This window comes from Metarhizium brunneum, chromosome 1, assembly GCF_013426205.1.
Source record: "Metarhizium brunneum chromosome 1, complete sequence".
Lineage (NCBI taxonomy): Eukaryota > Fungi > Ascomycota > Sordariomycetes > Hypocreales > Clavicipitaceae > Metarhizium > Metarhizium brunneum.
The window spans coordinates 9,525,463-9,540,815 of record NC_089422.1 but is presented as its reverse complement, the minus strand read 5'-3'; the positions used below and the strand labels follow the sequence as shown (position 1 = coordinate 9,540,815).

Sequence of the window (15,353 nt, the reverse complement as noted above, 5' to 3'; positions counted from 1 at the left end):
GGTGGTATCCAGATTTTTTCTCCATACATTAGTACTCCTCCTGGGTAGCATGTGCATCCCATCGGTACGTCTCTAATGTGTTGGATATTGTCTATTACCTATTGGTGTATTTTGCCGTATACTAGGTCTTCTTTTTGTACTTTTAATATGGCATTTAGTTGTCTCTGCTGGAAATTGCTATTTTTATTGATCTTAAGGAGTTGTCCTGTTGCTGTAGGTACTCTTGTATTGTAGTCGCTTCTTTGACTTAGAGCGTCTGCTCGTCCGTTCTCGGATCCTTTTTGATGGATGATTTCGTAGTCGAATTCTGAAAGATATTCGGCCCATCGAATTTGTCGTCTATTCAATTATTGCGTCGTCGTAAAATGAGAGATGTTCTTATGATCGGTATACACCTTAACTTTGTGTTTGCTTCCTATAAGATAATGTCTAAATTCCTTAAAAGCATTAATAATTACTAGGAATTCTTTGTTGTAAATGGGGTAGTTGAGTTCTGCTCCATAAAGTTTCTTTAAGTAAAACGTAATAAGGTGTAGTTTTCTGTTATTATCTCTTTGTCTAACTTGTGCTCCTAGAGCAAAGTCTGATAAGTCGGTTTCTAATTCCGTTTTCTTTTCTAGGTTAAAGGTTCTCAAAACAAGTTCGGATGTGATGAGTTCTTTGATCTTATTAAAGGCATATTACGCCTTATTATTCTAGTCCCACTGCTTATCCTTTTTGGTGAGTTCATCTAAGGGTACTGCGATTTCGCTGTAGCTCTTGATGAATCTCCTGTAATAGTTCGTAAAGCCTTTAAAGCTTTATATATCCTTAATATTCTTTGGTGTTGGCCAGTTCCTTACTGCCTTAATCTTTGTTTTTTCTATTTGTATCTTGTTTGGTTGTATTGTGTGTCCTAGGAAGTCTACTTCCTGTGTATAGAACTTACATTTTGCTGGTTTAAGCAATAGTTTAGCGTCTTGTAGTGTTCTTAGTACCGTGTGTACGTGTTCCTTGTGGTCTTCTAGGGTTTTCGAGAAGATTAGTATATTATCGAGATATACTACCACGAAGTTATCCAAATATTCTCGTAGTACACTGTTAATTATTCTCTGGAATGTTGCTGGTGTATTGGTGAGCCCCATTGGTATTACCAAATATTCGAATAGTCTGAACTTCGTTCTGAAGGCTGTCATCCATTCGTGACCCTTCTTTATTCGAATCAAGTTGTATGCTCCTTTTAGGTCTACCGCGGTAAACCAATTCATACCATGCAATCGGTCCCGTAGTTCCGATATTAGTGGCAACGGTGTTCTGTCTTTCATGGTAATCGCGTTTAATCGCCGATAATCCACTACTAACCGCAATTTTCCGTTTTTCTTTGGAACAAACATAACTGGGTATCCAGCTTCTGATGTCGATGCTCTGATATAGCCTTTTACTAGCATCTCATCGATGTATTCTCGTAACGTTTCGAGTTCTTTTGCGTTTAAGTTGTAGATCTTGTGGAATATTGTTGACTTTCCATCTGCTAATTCGATTTTATGATCCTATTAACTGTGTTCGGGTAATCCGGTTTCTAATTCTTCTGCGAATAATTTTTCGTATTTCCGGTATTCCTTAGGGATATTCTTGAGTTTTTCTTCTTTTATTATTGGGCTTTTGTCGTCTTTATTGTTCTCGTTCCTCTTTTCTCCTTCGAGTTTCTTGTTTGTGTTCGCGAGGTCTTTCCTTAAGGTGGCAATAACCTTTCGGATCTTGGCTTTTGTCTTCTTGTTGCTTATTGTTGTTCGTATCCCGGTTTGTAGCGCTGTCGAGGTTATTACGGTGGATCTAATTATTTTGACTGCTTTTCTGCCGCTTGTTTGTTGTTGTTGGTCCTTGGATAACTTGCTTGAAGGTTTTTTTTCTTCAGAACTCTGTTCATGAGCTAAGTTATGACGAAATTTCGTTCTTTCTTCCGAATTCTGCTGATTCTGTTGGCCTGAAGTCTTGTTCCACTTTAGTTGGCCTGTCCTCTAGTTGATCAGTGGGTTACTCTCCCATAACCATGGGTACCCTAACACTAGGTCGTGTTCCGATACGTCCATAACATTGAGTTGAATCACTTCTAAATGACCTTGAATCTGTACTTCGAGATGATTAGTCTCTTGGTTAATAATTCCGTCATTATAGGCAAAAAGTTTTCCTTTAATATCAGTTAACTTGTATGGTGCCTTTTTGTGTTTCCACGGTAGTTGGTAACAATTCATAACTCTGGGTGAGATATAATTACCCATCGCGCCACTGTCCATAAGTATGCGAACGCGATGTCCTATGACTTCGGCGTTTAATACCATCTTATCGCTTTGTCCGCTTTTGGTTGCGTTGAGGGTTATTAGCGTCTTTCTCTTCATGCCAGCTTGTAGCCCTTTTATAGATAGCGTGCCTTGTTTTTTGAGTTTTCTGGAATAGATTCTTCTGCGATTTGTTGTTTCATTTCTTGGTACCATTCTGTAGGTCTAGTTCTATTTTGTGGGTGCTTAAAGCAAAACCTATCGTTAAACATTTGACATAGGCGATTGTAAATTTGGTTTTTCATTTCTCCGTGTTTTTCGCATCTTGGGTTGTCGCAGTTTACCGCATATTTCCTGTTGTATCTGGGGTTGAACTTCCGTTCGTTGTACCACTTATCCAGATTTTGTTTATTGTAGTATATTGATTCTGTGGTTCCCCTGGGGTCTTTCTGTTCAAGTATGTCTAATGCTTGCTATGTCTGTTTGTATGCTGCTGGTGTTCCACATTGCCACTTGTGCCATTCTCTGGCCTTATCTACTATATATTCTGAGCAATTTGGTAGTGGGCATTCCATGTGGTCTTTTGTTTCACATCGAGGTGATTTGAGTAGTAGCTCTCTTCGGTGTGTTGGGATCTTTCCCTTATACACATACTGATGCCACTGCCTGTTCTTTGTATATATATGTAACTGGCATGTGTCTGATTCATATACGTCCGTAGGATTTGTATAAGCTCGGCATTTAATGGGTGTGTTTAAATCGGGTTCTAAGATCATCGTTTAATCGTTATTAATTATCTTCACTCTCCATTCTAGGAGTTCCTATCTGAAGTATAGTGCTTTGATCGGATATCCTTTCATCCTGATTGGAAATACATCTAGTTGTGCCTTGGTTTAAAAGTGTGCCTGGCATATTGCAAACGCGTATGATGCCCATGCTAAACGTGTGTGTTCCGCGTGTCTTGGTGAGAGTCTAGGATCGTCTTCCTTTTCTCCTTCTGGAAACCATAGTATCTGGTTTTTTATTGCCGTGGTGGTGTCCACTGCTAGAATAGGAATTGCGAAATATTTTCCTGTTGGTGCGGGGAAATATCGCTGTACAGCTTGTTCTTGTGTGGTTGTCAGCCTTGTAGGCGTTTCTTCCTCGTTTTGTTCATCTTTGGACGCTTCTAGAGTATCTAGGATTACGTTGTTATTATCGACGCTTATTTCCCTTACTCTATCTTTCGGTTCGTTGAAGGTGGTGAGGATTTGTGCGTCTTGCTCCTCCCTATATTGTTATTCCCTTCGAATCTTCCTTGCTTTTGCTTATTGTCGCACCTAATCGAGAATTTCTTGGTGCGAGTCTTCGTCCAAATATTTTGGCGATTTTGGTTCATGGAGTTCCTTTCGTCCCGTTATTGTAAGCGTTCTCTTTTCCATTGATTGTTCGTCTAGGTCTTCTTGTACCAGTTGTTAGGCTACTTGTAGTCCGTTTCCCATGAAGTTCATAATTTTCTTCTTTGGTTTTCTTGGTTCTTTTGGAAACCATCCTCTTTCTTGTTTACTGCTTATATGAACGTAGCAGTTATCGTCATAGCAGAAGGTCTAGTTGAGGTTCTTATATTCCACCTCTGATTCGGTAACTTTGATTTTCTGTTGGTTAGTAGAATTGAGTTGTTTCTTACCTCCTTCTAGTACTGGCTTCTATTCTTTCCTGGGTTTCTTGCATTTATTGGCGAAATGTCCTGGTTTTCCGTAGTTGTAGCATTTCTTTTCCTTTTTGTTGTCTTTCTTGGTAGCGTCAAGCTCTATTCGTCTAGGGTTAAGAGTGTGACCATAGGCAATAGGTTCGTCACGCTTTCTGCGTTGATTGGCTTGGTAACTCTTTCCTTTGGTAGGGTTCTAGGTTCCTTTACCCTGTTTCTTCTATATACGTCGCTGATACTATCTGTCATTGATTCGTACCGCCATAGCGATGTAATCCGATAAGTTGTCTGGTCTGTTCTCTCTGTAGAGTTCATCTTTGACTTCTTCCTTAAGTCCTTTATAGAAAGCTGACATAAGAGGTTCGTCCTCCCAGTCAAGCTGAGATGCGAGTTATCGGAAGCGAGCGGCATAATCGGATACTGATCCCTTCTGCTTAAGCCCGTCGATGTAGTACTCAGCAGCTCTAGCTTTATCAACTGTTCTAAAGGCTTTCTTGATGGCTTTTTTAAACTCATCGTAACTTTTGAAAATGGTGTTGGTTTCTTTTTCGCGGTTGTCTTTTTCTTTATTAAGGTAGTCCCTCATAATGGGTTTAAACCATGTGAGTGCCACTCCCGTCATATATCCTCCTGCGTGTAGTACCTTGACAGAGGATTTTTCTATTTTGTTCGGGAATTGTTGGTGGTAAGCCCTGAGTTGAGTGAGGAATCCTTGAAGCGCACCTGGGGATCTGTTATACGGTCCTGGTGCCCTGGGTCTAAGGATTTCTCCCAAGTCCTTTTTAATTGTGGCAGTAGTTGTGGCTTGTTCCTGCCGTTCTTCTTCTATCTGTTGGACCCGTTCCCGAAGGCGTATGATCTTAGCAAGCATCTTGTGAGCAGAGATGGTTGTTGGTCCTTCTTGGGTTTCATTTGATCCAGATGCGGTGGTAGTCTCGCGTGGTGCCATATTGACAGTTATCAGGTATTGCTCAGAGTGACGCGGTAGTAGTCTGAACAAGAGCTTTCAACGTGTAACGGCTAAGGTTCCTAAGGGATAAACTAGTCGTAGTTTATGTTGGCAGAGCCACTAGGGCAGTCAATCTGAGCAGTTGGGTGTTACGTTGGTAATAGGTTGTAGACCGTAACCAGGTGATCAGAGTTAAAGAGTTGTAAGCGAAGCTTATTCAATGTAATGATCGGTGTTGAAAGCTAAGGAGCTAGAGTCTATCTATGAAGCGAATTTAGGGGTCCCTATATACTACGGCGTTCACCTGTTGTTCACTGAAGTCCTGGTGAACTATGGTTACATGCGTGCTACTGGTTCGTCTGGAGTTCACTGAACAGTCAGTGAACTCTCCCCTATTGGCGGCCCGTTCCGACCATTAATCCGTCACCCGCTGTGCCTGCGCCGTCCCGTGGCTCATGCAGCCGGCCCAACCTGCGACCTACGCTGCAGCTTGTGACTGGGTCGTAACAACGGTCTTAGTTATAAATATAGTTAGTATTTTACTGTAAATAGTAATTTTACAGAAAGACGAGGTATTACCATATTGAGGAGATTAATTTCTTCTGGTTCTGTTTGACCCCAAATCCAAGGGCTATCGTCCTCTCTCTTCTTAGCTAGTCCCGCAAGAGCTAGTCCGGTAAAAGCGGTAAGAGTAAGAAACTTCATATTGGGTTTGTCTTATTTAATGTAAATTTAATCAACGATTAAAAACGCAGGTTTTTTCTTATTTTTAAAAAAGCGAGATAGCTGTAAGAATTAGGATTTGTAATTGCGGACTATAAGACCTTTAAATATACTAGTAAAATAACCTTCGCATAAACGCCAAGGTTTTTTTAAAATTACAAAACTTAAAATTTAATATTATTGCTTTTACTGATATCTTGGCCGGCGGACCTAGCAGCCTGGGAGTAGCCTCAAACTCTAATTAAAAATATACGAGTCAGTCTATAAGATAGGAATTTGAGTCATTTACTAGCAATTGATTGGAACCAGCAGCTTGCGAGTAGCCACAAATAATATAATTAATAATATACGAGTCAGTTTATCAAATAGGAATCTGAGTCAGTTACTAGTACTTGATTGGAGCTAGCAGCTTACAAGTAGCCACAAATAATCTAATTCAAAACATACAAGTCAGTCTATAAGATATAAATCTGAGTCAGTTACTAGCAGTTGATTGGAACTAGCAACTTACAAGTAGCCACAAATAATCTAATCCAAAATATACACTATAACCCCTGTTTGATTAACCACCCGTGACCAAACAAGGTTAATAGAGCAGGGTCCCCTAGCTATATCAGCAATCCAGCTGCTAGATGGTGACTGCCTGTTAAGTAACTTAGCAGGGATTAGTAAGAGTACACCAGTAATCTTACTTTTTCTTCAAGAAATCAGGTATTAATTTTACCCACCTTTTTTCTCTTAATTGGCTGTATACCCCCCTGTGAGGTCACGGGTGGTTAATCAAACAGGGGTTATAGTGTACAAGTCAGTCTATAAGATAGAAATCCGAGTCAGTTACTAATAATTGATTGGCAGATAATGCAAGTATTGCCGCTATACCCACTTCCTCACGAGTCAATCGAAGAATAGCATGAGATCCCCGTTATGCGATAACTTGATAAGACGCTATCTTAGGTAATGAGAACACTGATTCTCGCGCAATCTTGCAGGAAGCGAACATTTAAGACTGAGACAGTCTACCTCCGTTATCACTCACATGGGATAATGTTTTGTGACTATTATCAAACAGGCTACGTGCGTACGAGTTGTTTCTGTAATATAGCTTCTAATTCGCGGAACGGCTTCATCCGTATCTATCTACTCAGCTCTTATCAACACTACATTTGCTTCAATCTATTCCTAATCCTTTGTGGGTGCCTTGACGCCTAGGAGCTTTTCGCAGTTCTTGTACGCGATCAAGGCCAAGTCCTCCTCCGACAACAACCCACTCTTTTCCAACTCTTGGAACCACTCCAAGCCTCTTTCATTCATAGTAAATGGGTAGTCCACGCTGTATAGGATATGGTCAATCTTGGTATTTGCTAGAATGCAACGCATGGGATCCAGGCTCCACACGCCAGAGGTCGTGATCCAGATGTTCTCATCATATACCTCTGAGAAGGTTCGGCCCGTTTTACCTAGACGATGGTCCTGCTCGAGAATCCTGTCCAGCATGTAGGGAATCATTTCTCCAAAGTGGCCGATAATAATCTTGAGTTTGGGAAACTTGTCAAACACGCCTGCAGCGTACAATCGAAGGACATGGTGACCAACTTCGCTATGCCAGTTGAACATGGCACCACCGATAGTTCCTGCGGCGGTCGGCGAGTAGTTGCCTGCATAGGCTTGCTGAAATTGTTTCTCCGTGGGCCAGGAGGGGTGGAGATAGATGGGCACTGCGAGCTGCTCGGCTTTGCGCCAAAGAACATCGTACTCGTTGCCTTCACAGAATCCGTTGCCATGGCCCGTCTTGTGATCGACCAACGCACCAACGAAACCAAGCTTTTTGACAGCTCGCTCAAGCTCTTTGGCGGCGGCTTCAGGGTCACGCATGGGCAGAACAGCAAAGCCTGCAAAACGAGTCGATCTTTCATGAGATTTTGCAATCTCTTGTGCCAGCTGGTCATTACCAGCTCGGCACACTTCGGGTGAGGGATCTTCAGCGGCGCAGTGCGAGATGATTTGCAGAGACACCTTGCCAAGGTCCATTTCCTTTAGGCGTAGATCACCAGCGTCCAGTAGTCTCTCTACTGCTCCTGGCCATTTTTCGATGCCCTTCTTCAAGGCATTGTCGAAGGAGTCGAACACAGCCTTAGAGTACCAGTGCTCCTCGAGAGTAATCAGAGGCGGCGTCATCGTGATTTTGTCTTGGGAACTATAGTATAATAGTAATAAAACGTTGAATAATGCTCAATTATAATTTCTTTCCAATGTGAATCTGGGCAAGACTTTATACTTATGCCTCTATGCGCGCGCTTCAGCGTATACAGTCGGTGCGGAGTTGAGTCGGAACTACGATGCACAGATTTTGCCGGTTCTTTTTGGCAAACCCTCGCCCTCGGCGAAAAAGTAATGGCCGAATTGCCAAACCTCCCCAATGAAATTAGTATACCGGATGCCGAGGGTACTAAATTTAGTTTGTTGTTTTATAGGTAAGCCGCTTAGTCACAGAGAGACAGCTACTATTTGTACCAACCATGACCTGGATAATATACTGAGGAAGAAATATTGAAGCCATAGTTTCTCCTCTTGTGTCTTCACACGCTGAGCAGTATATGCCGGAAGAGCCGAGCAGCCGGTGTAACCGTAATGTGTACATGTAAGCGGGTTATTGGCTAAAGCCAAGCGCCTTGAGGAGCTGCGTGTTAATCGGGGCTGGGATCAATGCCGTGCCAACCGACTACTGCTAACCTAACGCAAAACACTTATGAAAAATATGACAATGAATTATTTTTTATTACGAAAATATTCTTGGACCAGTTGCAACTACGTTGGCACGTCCTGACTTGCCTAAGACGATTTCGACGGCCCGCAAAAGTTCAAAGTCCCGCTTTGGCGCGCCAACAAGATTCGCAAACACGGGAGGAAACTCGGTCTGGTGACTTATCTTTGAGTGGTAAGGTATTTCTCCATTGGGGATAACAATATCGGAGGCGCCCAGGATTGGTGGAATAAAGAGTTGATCCAAGGCGGATTGCTTCTCGGGGGAGGGCAACACCTCATCACGATAGACAGGCTTGGTGTTGGCGACAGGAAGTAGCATGAACGTCTCAACGTTTTTGTCTCCAAATAGCTGCTCATGCAACCATGTCTGGTACACAAGTAGCCGTCGTGTACCCTCCTCGTGTTGGCCAGTGGACATCGTAGCGCCTTGAGCCCACCTGCGTTGAACGAAAGGAATCACGTATGGCGGCCGACCTTGGTGTTTGCCGGAGTACAACTTTCTAAAGTCGTCCGTGGAGTGATAGAATTCGTTATAGTATGTTTTACGTGTAACATCATCCAGATACTCTTCAATATCGTCACAAGTATCGGGAGGATGTGACTGCTTCCAAGAATCTCGGATAGAGAATTGGGTAACAGTGGCTGGAAGCATATCCTCTGCGTCCTTGATAAAAGCGTCAATTAATTTCATCTGGTCTGTGTTTGCCTCTGACATGTAGTCCTCCGAATAGATGAGACGATATGATCTGCTTTGTGACTTAGATAGCGCTATGGGAGGAGGTGGTATCCAAGTTGTAATGACGCGTTCCAGGATGTCGAGGCTTCTAGCAAAAACAGAGTGTGTGTCGAATTTGGCATACGTCTTGCAAAGACCACTCAATGAAATGGAATCGTGAAAGGGCCGGAATTGCCAAACACCATTCGCCATTGCTGGTCGACGGCCGCTTCCGCTGGTGTCAGTACCAAGAGCGCAGTCAAGCCAGTCGTAGGCCGCCAGGGCAGCAGCACTTCCGCTGCTACTACCCGCAGGAGACTGATACCCGTCTCCGTGAGGGTTGAAGGCTGTTGGGCAGTCGACAGCGTCCATGGGTTCCTCTCGAGCCACCATCGAGCTTAGCTTGGTCAAACCCAAGACATGAGCCCCGTCCTTTACGAGCGCCTGAACTACTTGGGCTGTAAAAGGCGCCGGATAGCTCATCTCGTAGTAGGCACGGTTGCAAATGGATGTCTTCATGCCTTTACAATCCTTGACAGCAACGCGGAGTTGTGGTGGCGAGTCGGTTGCGGACGTCGGTGCTTGAGGTGGAACAGCAATGGCAAGGCAGCCATATGAGACACCGGCAACTCGCAGCTGCTGAAACTTTGTCAAAGCAGAGCTTTAGGAAGCGTCAGATGAGAAACATGAGAGCATGAAGCCCCGGGAAGATACTTACGGTCCTAAATTTGGTTTCATTGTGGATAGGATTGCTCCCTGCTCATCATCATACAAGCGGCAGACGCTTTGCAGCACTTTATTGGCATACAGTTACGAACCAGGAGCCAGCGCTGGACCACCTACTTTATAACTTTAATATTCGTCCACTGGTTACCAAACTCTTTCAAGTCATCTCGACAATCTGGTGGAATGGTCTGCCCGTGACGGGGGGGGTGATGATGATGCCGGCGAGGAATAGTTTGCGATCAAAGACATCACACTTGTCCAATCCATCGAGATAGACCCTGAGCCAGCCCTTGTTTAGCGGTACGTCCTTCCGGTTGCAGACAACGGTCACCAGTGAAGGCTCCAGAGGAATATCAACGCTGGGCTCGAACTAGATAGACGCAAGTTAGTTCCGGTGCCTAGCAAGCAAAGAATAAAACAACTAGCCTTACGTATATCGAAGGCATCTATGGCGATATATCGCGCGCCTCCAGCCTCAAAGATTGTGGTGGACTTGGAAGCCGCCGTTGAGCTAGCAGCTGTGGTCGTGTTGGTGGCGTCTTTGTCGATGAGACGGGATGATCCTAGCACCCATGGCAGGAACTGAGTAGGTCGGACCAGATGTCGGTCGGGCTGGAAAACGGTCTTGAAATGCGACAATAGTCTCTTGTGGCGGTTGCCGCCTTTATGTAAAGTCTAGTTGCCTAGTCTGCCGACATGGACTCAAGTCTGTTGCCACCCAGACCACGTCACAAGATGGTGCCATTACATTGACCTCGCCAATGCCCGTGCGAACTCGCCTGAACCTCGTCACACCGGGGTTTCCAATTGTCATGGAACGGTGTCCCGGTAGGTAATGACAGCACATGAACATACATGACTACCTTATTTACCCCAGTTGACCTCGTCCGGGCGTTGAAGGGCCGAGAGTGGCTGGTGTGACGAGAGAATTTATACTTTTGCTCGTCCCAGCTTTTGAATACCCTCTGCAAAGACGGTTTATAACCCTGAGCCGCGATACTGAGGGCACAAGGCCGCCAGGCACGGGGTACAACAGAGCAGACGCCCGTGATAAGTGAGGATGTCCATACATGTATCGGACCTCCACACCCCGCACAGTCGTCCGACTTTGAGGAGCTCTCAAGCAATCGTCTTCCTGTTGTGTTAAGTAGTATCTAGGTTCGTTCACCTGCCGAAGCCCATTCTGGCGACTGAATAGGTTACAAGGGATTGACATGGTCCAACTCAAGATCATCGTCGTCCTCACTGCTTTGGGTATGGTTCCTCTATACCGTTGTGAGAGAGGTTCAGTTATGGATTGTCATCTCGTCTATCGATTCGACCATTGTTGCAACCCTTTGCGTCACCATTGCGACCTCCTTCACCTCATTCAACAACCTCTCTTGGTGTGGCACCGCGTACGTCGTTATACTCGGTCGGGCCATCGCCGGCGCCGGTGGAGGAGCGAGGTGTCGTCCAAGACGTCAGCAACATTGCCATGGGCTGCGGAACAGAGCTTGGGGGCGTCGTTGGCGGGCGTCTCAATCAGCTAGCTGACTGGAAGGCCGCCTTCTTCTTCAATGTTGATACAGGTCCCTCTGGTTGCTGTGGGACTCGTCTTTTGTGCAAACCGACATATTGCCTTTAATGTTATCTTCGGGACTCTTGGGGAAGATGAAGCCTCACTTGAAAGAGGTTTTGCAAAAGTTATGGTTAGGTTGGGTATCCACAATCCCAATAACGCGCACAACAAGGCTATCAACAAAAATCTCGCGATGGAGTGGCTATAAGATCCCTGGAAAGTCGACCACAATGTCAATGAACCAAGTCACGGCCCAGCACCTTGGCTTCTCGGTTTCGATAATGCTGGTAATCCCGATGCATTCCGCCCCTATGGCGACATAGCTCGGAGCGGAGCGGTTCGGATCACGAGCCGTAACCCCGTGGCTCAACCAAGCTTGGTACAAGACGCAGTCAACATCGACATATAAAGTCTCAAACCGGCGTACATTAGCTGGAATCGACGGCCTATCATCCGCATTCAGAATGTTAACAACAATGTCACGATTGGCATCTATGGATCGCGTTTAATTTGCAGTTGATTCTTGATTTAATCTATCTATCAATGAATTGAAGCCTCCTTTCTAGTAAGAAATTCGGAAAGCTAACAAAACTTCCCGCCCTACTTCTCCCAGTCTAATAATACCAGATCAGGCATGATACCCCTTGCTGTACCTACCGGTTATCTTTCTTCGGTAACCCATTTGGCAAGCTGTTAGACTGCAAATGACAAGCATGTCAGCCTTGATCGAATGGGTAACCTCTTCTCGACTCACATTGGGAAAGTAGTGATTGACCGTCATTACCTCGGTGCCGTTAAACGTCCCAGGGGCAATGAAATCAACTCGGTTAAGCCAGGTGTACTTTTTAGAATCCGTTTCTACTCGACTGTATCCACATTGTTAAAGGCCAAAGGAAACAAAATCTCATATCAGACTGATCAAGGAACGTAAGACTTACACAATGCCATTCTGGTACTGGCGAACAATAGCGCCGCCGGTATGCTTCACATACGCCCAGTGACCATCATCTAGCTTTACAACATATGAAATGACTAGACAAGAGCAATTGTCAACAGGAGTGTTATTTCTTCACTAGTTTCAGATCAACTTACGGAGCTCAAGATATTTGGTCCCCGGGTCTGTTCCAGACGTTACAACGCCGTCATCGTTTGCACGAAGAATTTCGCCAAACTGCCGGCCCGTCGTATCATACAAGTAGCCCCTAAAAGAGAAGTCAGATATTTGAAAATTCGATTACTGGCCGAAAACATACTCGCGACTCCACCAGCTAGCACGAAGGCCAGATGGCGTCTGAATGGTATGGTTCTGTAAGTATTGTTAGAGGAGAAAGCCCCAACTATATCAAAACAGATTGCTGACATTGTCCAAATCCCAGTCAATCTTGGCTTGGAAGGCAGGCCGCATCTGCGGTATGACAGGAGGAAGAGTCCATTGAAGAAGAGGTCGGGATGGAGTTTTCAGAGGGAATGCGGTGGTTGGTGGGACAGCAGAAGCTCCTAGGCCGCAAACGAGCAGACTCGAGATGATAGCGGAAAGTTTCATGTTGACGAAACGAAGATCCAATGGTGTTGTTGTATTGATACAGCTAGGTAAAGAGCACTATGACTACTTTTTATTTACATCTTCCACTACAATAAATAAGCGTGATGCAACCGAGTCTGCTAAGAGTCAGCAAAAGCCCGTCAATGTTAAATTAAAAAGAGACAATGCCAAGGTTTAGCGTAAACTAACTGTTGCATAGGGAACTTTTTTGCGCCACTTTTACAGCTTCCATGCAGGGATCATGTCGCGCAATCCGACCGCTGAGTGGCAAATCTTAGCCTCTGGATCTAGATCGAGTAAGCAAACATTGCGGCATCTAAGCTTTTGTCCGAGGTGGCGCAGGCGGACAGTAATTATCCCGACCTGACTTATGTGTGTCTCCTCAATGGGTCGACAGTGTACGTAGTAGTTGAGTTTGACAGAGGATTTACGCGTATCCTCCTTGTTTAGTTGTCTCCTGAATCTACTGTAGATATGTGGCTAGTCTCTATTGATCTTGACAACCCATTCCCATGGAGCAGGAACGCGTATTCACTTGTCAAGAGCTTCTTAACAGTTGGTCTGCACAATCCGGCATTTCACAGCTTATAATCTCGAATTGAGTCAACCAATGCGGAGTTTACACCTTTCGCCACTCCCAGAAATGTCTAAGTATGGTACGCCTTCCAGCTGCCCTCGCCAATTCGTTCGTAGACCCCACGGACATGTCCATATGGTGGTGATTCTCAGGGTTTTGGTCCTTTGTTCTCGCAATCTCATTCAATTCGCCAACTTTCCATCCCCGAAGCAACATTACACATAAAGCCCCAGCAAGATACATGAAGCCAACCATTAGCTGTGCGCCGAGGTAATTTCCCGAGTGCTCAACAATCTCGAGAGCAACCGGCTCGCTAAACGTACAAGGCAAAACGATGATTAACCATTCGAGATTTAGAGCTGAAGGAAGGTCTTGAAGTCCTACAACCTCGACAGCAACCGGGCCAACGGTTGCCCAGAATGTGCCCGTCACAGTGCCCCCAACGAGTGCGTAGAAGATCAAGACGCCGTAGCTTTTGGCGAAGATCCAGACGACGAAACACAAGAGAGCGCAAAGAAAGGTGGTTAGCCCAGCCATGTTAATTCGCCCGATGGTGTCCGAGAAGTATCCGATGGGTGGTCTCCCGAGTCCCTGGCCCAAATTTAAAATGGCAGAGAGCACGGATGCTTGCGAGGCGGTCAACCCAACCTTTTTTCCGTAATCGGCTAGGGAGAAGACCAGGGCAATGTACCCGAGCATGGAGAAGAAGCCGTAGCCGTTAAGTAGAAGATATTCCGGTCTCTTGAACAGCTTCATGTCGAACGGGGCATGCCGAGAACCGATGATTTTGTTGCGGTCCCGTATTAACGCGATACAGATGGCGTTTACAGTAAAGGCCAAAAGCCCCAGCACTCTAAAACACCACGCGATTCCAATAGATCGGATCATGGCTCCAGCTGCCAGAGAGTATACCAGACCTCCGAAACCAGACCCTGAGGCACTGATGCCGTTGGCGAGTGATCGCTTTGTAGTAAACCACTGTGGCGGGATGCCAACGGACCCGACAAAGAGAAAACCCATGCCGATGCCAAAAGCCAGCCCCTGGCTGAGGAAGAGGTGCCATATGTTATAGGCGAATGACGCACCGATCAACCCGATGACCTCGAGCGCGGTTCCAAAAGACAATGTCGCGTGGGTTCCAAAATGACGAGTCGACAAGGTGGCCAGTGGCGACACGAGCATAGCGCAGGAGATTGACAGACCACCCACGAAGGCATATTGCAAATATGTTGCCCCTTGATATGCATCGGTGGAAAGGTAGTGCGCGAGAAAAACGCCATAGGACGAGTTGATGCCCCAGGTATGTGCATTTATGAGCGCAACGCACAGCGTGCAAATCCAACCATAGCCGCCATTTGGCGGTTGATCGGGACTCATTCGTGCATCTGGCCGTTTTGCCTGTCCGGCCAAATATAGACTGGTGCTCTGATGGGCATTTGGCGATGGGGGGTTATGGTCTGAATCCGAGTTGTCAGCAGCCTGCTTGGACTCCCACATGGTGGTTCCTGAGGTCCGAGGCGTCGATGACAATGGATAGTCAAATGGACATGGACGTGCAGGCTTTTTGTTGGGCTCGGCCAGTAAGTATCGTACCTATATGCACAAGTACCCAAGCATGTATTATATACATTCGGGGCGTCTCCGTCTGGTGGTCGTGCGCGGCTTACATCTGAGAATGCCACAGGGGGCGTCGATGCGTCGGATAATTGTGTCCTCGCTATTCCTTTGCCAAATCGGCAGCAGGGGAGTCATACGGAATACATGGGCCAGGCTTAAGATGTCTGGTCCGGTCCTCCGTAAGCGTCGATGTGGTGCTTATGCCCGCCAGCATGCAGTCTCCAGGCCGGGGGGATC

General features: G+C 45.6%; 5 protein-coding genes across 5 annotated transcripts; all 5 read right to left on the bottom strand.

Annotated features, from left to right (window-relative positions):
- Positions 1–4,333: 4,333 nt before the first annotated feature.
- G6M90_00g029710 (uncharacterized protein) lies at positions 4,334–4,891 on the bottom strand (the record flags this gene model as incomplete). The annotated part of the gene is made up of 1 exon (XM_014685714.1): positions 4,334–4,891. One exon carries the CDS (start codon positions 4,889–4,891, stop codon positions 4,334–4,336), a length of 558 nt encoding a protein of 185 aa, XP_014541200.1.
- Positions 4,892–6,793: 1,902 nt separating this feature from the next.
- Positions 6,794–7,789, bottom strand: orsB (Decarboxylase orsB; the record flags this gene model as incomplete). Its single annotated transcript, XM_014685715.1, has 1 exon — positions 6,794–7,789. The coding sequence occupies one exon, from the start codon at positions 7,787–7,789 to the stop codon at positions 6,794–6,796; it is 996 nt and encodes a 331-aa protein (XP_014541201.1).
- Positions 7,790–8,390: 601 nt separating this feature from the next.
- Arp1_0 (Scytalone dehydratase-like protein Arp1) lies at positions 8,391–9,830 on the bottom strand (the record flags this gene model as incomplete). The annotated part of the gene is made up of 2 exons (XM_014685716.1): positions 8,391–9,753; positions 9,811–9,830. The coding sequence occupies 2 exons, from the start codon at positions 9,828–9,830 to the stop codon at positions 8,391–8,393; spliced, it is 1,383 nt and encodes a 460-aa protein (XP_014541202.1).
- A 145-nt stretch (positions 9,831–9,975) lies between these two features.
- On the bottom strand, positions 9,976–12,922 carry G6M90_00g029680 (uncharacterized protein; the record flags this gene model as incomplete). The annotated part of the gene is made up of 6 exons (XM_066130036.1): positions 9,976–10,188; positions 12,134–12,245; positions 12,318–12,411; positions 12,472–12,581; positions 12,633–12,685; positions 12,740–12,922. 6 exons carry the CDS (start codon positions 12,920–12,922, stop codon positions 9,976–9,978), a joined length of 765 nt encoding a protein of 254 aa, XP_065986056.1.
- Positions 12,923–13,541: 619 nt separating this feature from the next.
- On the bottom strand, positions 13,542–14,996 carry G6M90_00g029670 (uncharacterized protein; the record flags this gene model as incomplete). The annotated part of the gene is made up of 1 exon (XM_014685718.1): positions 13,542–14,996. One exon carries the CDS (start codon positions 14,994–14,996, stop codon positions 13,542–13,544), a length of 1,455 nt encoding a protein of 484 aa, XP_014541204.1.
- Between the last annotated feature and the right edge of the window lie 357 nt (positions 14,997–15,353).